This window comes from Nanorana parkeri, unplaced genomic scaffold (genome assembly GCF_000935625.1).
Source record: "Nanorana parkeri isolate BGI_ZX_2015 unplaced genomic scaffold, ASM93562v1 scaffold157, whole genome shotgun sequence".
Classification (NCBI taxonomy): Eukaryota; Metazoa; Chordata; class Amphibia; order Anura; family Dicroglossidae; genus Nanorana; species Nanorana parkeri.
In genome coordinates, this window is record NW_017306425.1 from 481,812 (window position 1) to 489,279 (window position 7,468).

A 7,468-nucleotide genomic window follows, 5' to 3' on the forward strand; every position below is an offset into this window, starting at 1 on the left:
CAGGGATCAGTCTCAGACAAGTTAGATTAACATTTTCCCAGGAATTCCCTTCACATAACTTTTCTTTAAAGTGACACTAAACTCAGGAGTTCGATCTTAAAAATGTATTCAAGTACCTTGACTATTAAAAAAATTGTATCTTATTTGCGTATCACTCGGCTGTAGATCCTCAAATCATCTCTGAATTTGTGTGGATACTGTCCTTCCTTCTGGGGGGTGGCTTCTTGTGTTCCCCATGGTCTCTCTTGGTGTTGTAAAGTAGCTACTACCCCAAGCTCACTCCCGTGATGAACTACAATCTTATGTTTAGCTTACTAATTTGTATTGAGATTGTAGTCCATCACGGGAGTGAGCTTAGAGCGGTGGCTACCTTACAACACAGGTAACAAAAGTAGCCACCCTCCACAAGGAAGGACAGTGTCAGCACCAATTCAGAGATGATTTGAGGATCTACAGCCGACTGATACACAAATAAGATACATTTTTGTTAATAGTTAAGTTACTTGAATTTATTTTTAGGATTAAACATCTGAGTTTAGTGTCACGTTAATATTAACAAAATGGGGATCACAGCTTTTAGCGACATTATTCTTTGTCCTTTGCCCTAGAATCCATTGATCCCTGGTGTGTTACAGGTAAAATTCTTTACATCTCACAGAAAGAAAGGCTTTACAAGCTGCAGAACCCCACAGCATAAGTCACATACTGACAGTAGAGCACAAACGGTTCAGCAAAATAAACCTGACAGCAAAAAAAATAAAATGCTCTAATGATTACATATTGAGATCTTTGTTTGCATCGGTCTTCTTAGCCGTCTGTGTTTTCCAGCTGACCTTCTGATTCTGTTCGTTTCTCGGGAGATGTGTACAAGAAGTTGCAGCAGATGTAGAGTGGGTATATGAGTAGGCGACTGTCCAGGTTCAAAACCACTTGTTCCTGGAAGAGGATGTCAAATATTAATGATTAGAAAAAGTATACATTTACTGAATAACTATGCTGGACCGGAAAAGTTTACAGAATTAAGCCATGGAAGAAAAACCATTCTTCTTAAAAGTATATATATATCCTAAAACAAGAACCTGTAAGGTCCTAAACATTGGTAAACTAACACCACCGCTGAAGTGCAGGTGCTGCAAAGCCCTTGACTTGAGAAGTACCAGTCTGCGTACTGGGCCCCATCTTCTAGCCAAGCCCTACTCCACACATAAGCCTGACATTCAGGAGTACAATGCTAGGCCTTCTTTGGCTAGCAGAGTTGAAGCCCTGCATATGTAAAGTATGTTGATTAGCTGTGTAAGTCTTTCATTTTGATCCAATAGAGTACAAGTTCTTTTAAAGCTGGTGTGTGGACTTTCAAACTACTGATTATACCTGTGTATGTGAGATACTGGCCACACCTCCAGCTTTCAGGAGGCTATGAATATGTATTGATCAAGGTTAGCTGCCAGAGTTGGGTTCTATGAAGCTCTGCATGCAGTATGGGCATGGATTGCAAGAGGCTCCACAAGGAAGGCGATTGATTTGAAGACTAACACAGGTACTTGAAGCTACCACAAGCTAAAGCAGCATGGTTGGCCCACATGGTCACTTTAAATTTGATTGCCATGAGAAAAGCATGGATGCTGCCATTGCTGGCTGCAGAAATGATAGTTGCCTGGCAGGGTCTGGCTTCAATCATTTTCAGTCACAGACCTGGAACAAACAGTCTGCATACGAGTGTCAGAATTTCTCATTGTTTGTCTCAGGTCAGATTCAGAAAACACCAGTATGACAGCCAGGAGGTCAGCAATGGCAGCCCCCATGTTTCTGTTATGACAAAGTCATTTTAAAGTCAAGGCTTCTGCAGCACTCACAAATGTCACATTTTAAAGGTATGAAAGACTTTATAACTTTGAATACTAATATAAAAGGTTCACTATTGAACTCAGTCTTATCTTGGTGTGTGAATGTTTTAAAAAACCTCTTTTCTTTGGTTTGATATTATGTATGAACGGAAGATGCCATATTTGCTCATTACAAATACAAGCTTTGCTTCTGGATGTGAACTGCAGATCCTTTTATCACGCTGCAAGTCAGATCGAAGCCACTCTCTGGTGTGGAATAGTGATGGGCTCGGGCGTTTTCGCAGCTCCACGTGCTGAGCCCCCCAGGAAGCCGACAGGGCGCAGCGCCAATCACAGGACCGGGAACATGTCTCAGAACCTGTGATTGGCGCTGTGGCTCTGTCAGCTTCCTGGCGGGCTTGGCACGTGGAGCTGCGAACATGCCCGAGCCCGTCACTAGTGTGGAAAACCCACAATGATCTTGGTAGTCAAAGACCATGTGATCTGAGCTGCCTGAGCTTTAGATCATGTTAAGGAGGTAGGTTTTTTTTTTCTCCCCCCTCCCCTCTTACTCAACATAATGTTATCAATTGTCAATTGACTTCCAGTATGTGCAATATGAATTTTAATGACTGGTCAAATTTAGTGGACCTACGCAAGAACATTTTAAACAATAGGCTATTCACAGTCATATCAGTAACTCCTTGTAACTATTAAACAATATATAAAGTTGCTCAAATAATCGCTTTACGGCCACTGCTCACTCTTATGGGAATAAACAATAGTCCTTAAAGCTTCCTCGTGCATATGGGTGTAGCAGTAGTGAAGCTTTGTGGACCAATATCATTGCTGGAAATGGGATAGGGCTTCCTCTCAGGACAACAGCGGCTCATCAATGAAAGGCCACACACATTTCTGTAGTCCTACTGTGGAACTCAGAGAATGAGTAAGTGTTGTCCCTCTCCATATATAAAAGATTATGGGAATGAATGAAGTAAAACCCTGACAGCAGAAAAAGACAGTACCTATCTCCATTATGTCTCGTCTTTGCTACAAAAACACAGGCATAAAAAAGGAAAAGAGGTCCAGTGTAATCCTCATCAGTGAAAGGTTTAAGACCATTGAACAGTTCCACGCACCCACATCAGCAATGCATCATCATTTTAAAGCTGAAGTTCAGGTAAATGGCCTAACACAGACCTGAGAATCATGCATGTGAACGCTATCTTGACAAAGTATTCGTAAAGGGTCTATGGTCAGAAACTAAAAATAAATCTGTATTTCTATATTGAATTTCCATAAGTTCTATCCCACTCCTAATAACCAGATCCATCTAGAAGTTTATAAACTTACTTACTGAAGATGTCCATAGGATGGACTTCCTCAATGCACTGACACAAAATCACTCAGCCCTGTGAATATGCACTGCCTGGTGTCACAACAAGAGCCGGTCGTGTGAACTTCAACTCAATGTCTGAACAATGTATCACCATTGCTTGCTGGAAGCAATTAATTATGGGCTATGTAATATTGAGAAATTGAGATTGCATCATATCAAGCAGCAGGGACAGAGACGCAAAGCACACCAGGAAGCTGATGAAAGTGATGGGCAGACGGAAGGCAGCACTCACTACATACAAGGGTTTTTTTCCAAATAAATTTTGATTCCATTATGAAAAACAACTCTAGAATGTATTCCAATTACAATGCTGATGTTATAACAGGAGAGGATATGCTGGGGCTTTGGAACTCAATTAATGCTGCTCTTTATCTGCACAGTGCTCATATTGCTAAATTGCGAGTAAGTGGTTAATCACTTTCATTTACATTCAACCAAAGTAACTGCCTGCTTTAATTGGTATTTAACAGGTTGTTTAGCCTTCATTTCAAATGTCAAAATAAGTAACATGCCCGAGCCCGTCACTAGTGTGGAAAACCCACAATGATCTTGGTAGTCAAAGACCATGTGATCTGAGCTGCCTGAGCTTTAGATCATGTTAAGGAGGTAGGTTTTTTTTTTCTCCCCCCTCCCCTCTTACTCAACATAATGTTATCAATTGTCAATTGACTTCCAGTATGTGCAATATGAATTTTAATGACTGGTCAAATTTAGTGGACCTACGCAAGAACATTTTAAACAATAGGCTATTCACAGTCATATCAGTAACTCCTTGTAACTATTAAACAATATATAAAGTTGCTCAAATAATCGCTTTACGGCCACTGCTCACTCTTATGGGAATAAACAATAGTCCTTAAAGCTTCCTCGTGCATATGGGTGTAGCAGTAGTGAAGCTTTGTGGACCAATATCATTGCTGGAAATGGGATAGGGCTTCCTCTCAGGACAACAGCGGCTCATCAATGAAAGGCCACACACATTTCTGTAGTCCTACTGTGGAACTCAGAGAATGAGTAAGTGTTGTCCCTCTCCATATATAAAAGATTATGGGAATGAATGAAGTAAAACCCTGACAGCAGAAAAAGACAGTACCTATCTCCATTATGTCTCGTCTTTGCTACAAAAACACAGGCATAAAAAAGGAAAAGAGGTCCAGTGTAATCCTCATCAGTGAAAGGTTTAAGACCATTGAACAGTTCCACGCACCCACATCAGCAATGCATCATCATTTTAAAGCTGAAGTTCAGGTAAATGGCCTAACACAGACCTGAGAATCATGCATGTGAACGCTATCTTGACAAAGTATTCGTAAAGGGTCTATGGTCAGAAACTAAAAATAAATCTGTATTTCTATATTGAATTTCCATAAGTTCTATCCCACTCCTAATAACCAGATCCATCTAGAAGTTTATAAACTTACTTACTGAAGATGTCCATAGGATGGACTTCCTCAATGCACTGACACAAAATCACTCAGCCCTGTGAATATGCACTGCCTGGTGTCACAACAAGAGCCGGTCGTGTGAACTTCAACTCAATGTCTGAACAATGTATCACCATTGCTTGCTGGAAGCAATTAATTATGGGCTATGTAATATTGAGAAATTGAGATTGCATCATATCAAGCAGCAGGGACAGAGACGCAAAGCACACCAGGAAGCTGATGAAAGTGATGGGCAGACGGAAGGCAGCACTCACTACATACAAGGGTTTTTTTCCAAATAAATTTTGATTCCATTATGAAAAACAACTCTAGAATGTATTCCAATTACAATGCTGATGTTATAACAGGAGAGGATATGCTGGGGCTTTGGAACTCAATTAATGCTGCTCTTTATCTGCACAGTGCTCATATTGCTAAATTGCGAGTAAGTGGTTAATCACTTTCATTTACATTCAACCAAAGTAACTGCCTGCTTTAATTGGTATTTAACAGGTTGTTTAGCCTTCATTTCAAATGTCAAAATAAGTGACTATATCCTGTACAAAAGATTATGTGCACCATTCTCATGTCAGGAAGATGAAACAGTAGGGAATTTTGCATGGAGAGATAAGGAAGACAAGGGCTTGCCGAATCAGTTTCCTGTACCAAAATAATTATTATACATGAATATGTATACATCCATTAAACTAGCTTGCAAGTATCTCTTAAAATAATTGGCCTGTGTTTTGACAATGAAGATAAGTTAGTGGTTGGATAATCCTGGGGATTTGTACTGAAGGTATAATTGTTCAGTATGTATAATAATACTCAAATGACGGCATACTAGGCTCAAAGGTGTGCATGTGTCCTGGTATTCTCACCATCTTACTTTGAACAAATTGATGGGGAGTAGAGATGAGCCCGGACTTACTTTGAAGTCAATTTGCTGGAGTTTGCCCAAGCCAGCACAAAACTGTAAACGCCACCCCCTCCTCCAGTAGTTGTGGCAGGCACATTCCCTGCCCCTTTGGGACATATAGCTTCGGGGCAGGGAATGCACCCATCTGCAACTGACTGGGAAGGGAGGAGGTGGTGAATGTCAAAGTTCTGAGTGGGCATGGGCAAACTCAGACGAATTAGGTTCCAACCAAGCCCAGGCTCATCATTATCGGTGAGCATTTATCTAGAAGACTGAACACTCGCCTGCAAATAGATTTTTATAGCGGCACCTGGAGTGTTTTGTGTAATTTAACAAACTTGGCAAAGGAAGATTTTGCTCACTCTATGCAAGGTGGCAGAGGTGTCGAGGCACAATCTGTTCACACATAAATGTATTTTAAATCTGTATTTAGCTGACAGATCTAAAAAAATTAATGTTATGTATTCACTTTAAAAAATAATGCCGGCATCTAAATGTCCTCATATATCAGTTTCCTGTAATCCTCTGCACAGTAGCACAATAAAAAAAAAAAAAACACTAATCGAGAGCAAGCAGTGCCAGCCAATCACATCACCATGACATCAGTCTGCGTGTCCATCAAACTACTAAGAACCCACCAACGCTAGACGCTGCATTCGACCAAACACAAATATTTTGCAATGTTATCGAAATGATGTTCGGTGGTGAATTTAATTAATCCTCAAATCGATATTTAGCTTGAAAGGCAATTTTCGATCGCAGGGGAGATTGTTCAAATATATTTCTCATGAACTGGATTGACTTTGAAGAATATCGGATTGAAATTTGTCAAGAAAAAAAAAAGTCACCTGTCTATGCTGGTAATCAGATTTTGATCAATTTAAAAGGCTACAAATTGCTGCGTGTGTGGCCTGCATTATGTGGCTGTCAGAGAAGAACATAAATTTACAGTCGGTGTGAAAAAGAGTTTAGTTTGATATGTATTTAGTCAAGTGTGCAATCTCATTAGGACTGATCAAAGGGGGAGGAAATGTAAACTGAAAACACAACTGTTTGAATGGCATTTGTTTAAAACCCTTGATGCATAAGTTTGAGAACAGTTAAAGCTGAACTCCAGACTGAGCTAAAAAAGCAGATAAAGAACATAATGCCTGTTAACCCAGGGCAGGGGAAGGCAAACTGACCCTCCAGCTGTGGTGAAACTACACAACCCATAATGCATCTGTCCCTGAGAGACATGCCTGTGGCTGTCAGTCTTGTAATGCTTAATGGGATTTGTAGTTGCACTCCAACTGGAAAGCAACAGTTTTCCTACTCCTGAGCTAGATAATGAAACATAACATTACATAACCTAATCTGGGGTCCTGCAGTCTTCATCCCTGCTGGTTCCAGCTGTGACAATCGTTCCCGCCTAAGCTACTCTTCCTTTAAGTCTCCACCGGTGTTGTCACTACCACTCTACCAGACGTCAACACTTACAATGTGGACCAACAATCATAGCTAGTAGTGCCTTGTACTCTATAATGGAGAAGTGCATGCCCACATTCTAGCTCTAAAGGGAAGACGACCGGACCCATCTAGTGCCGCAGGTTAACATAAGTAATGCTCTGAATTATCCGATTTAAGTAGTGCTCAGCATTCTGATTTAAAATGCCTCTTTTGTGGCACAACAGTTTTAAAAATGATTTGCTGCATAAAATAAAAAAACAATATAGGGAAAAATACTACAGTATAGTTTGTTGTCCCTCCTGTTTAAAAGGCAAAACCAACATAAAGCCAAAAAAATAATATATATATACACACACACACACATACACACACACACACATCCCATTGGAGGTCACTGCTCACACACACACACCCCATTGAAGGTCAGTGCTCACACACACACACCCCATTGGAG

General features: G+C 40.5%; 1 protein-coding gene across 1 annotated transcript in view; it reads right to left on the reverse strand.

Moving 5' to 3' along the window:
* Window positions 1-591: 591 nt before the first annotated feature.
* Window positions 592-7,468, reverse strand: part of GMCL1 (germ cell-less, spermatogenesis associated 1) — a 105,702-nt gene continuing 98,825 nt past the window's right edge. Inside the window, exon 15 of the mRNA XM_018554417.1 lies at window positions 592-936. Coding sequence (XP_018409919.1) covers window positions 808-936 — 129 coding nt within the window. The 3' untranslated portion in view covers window positions 592-807. The remainder of the gene's footprint in view (window positions 937-7,468) is intronic.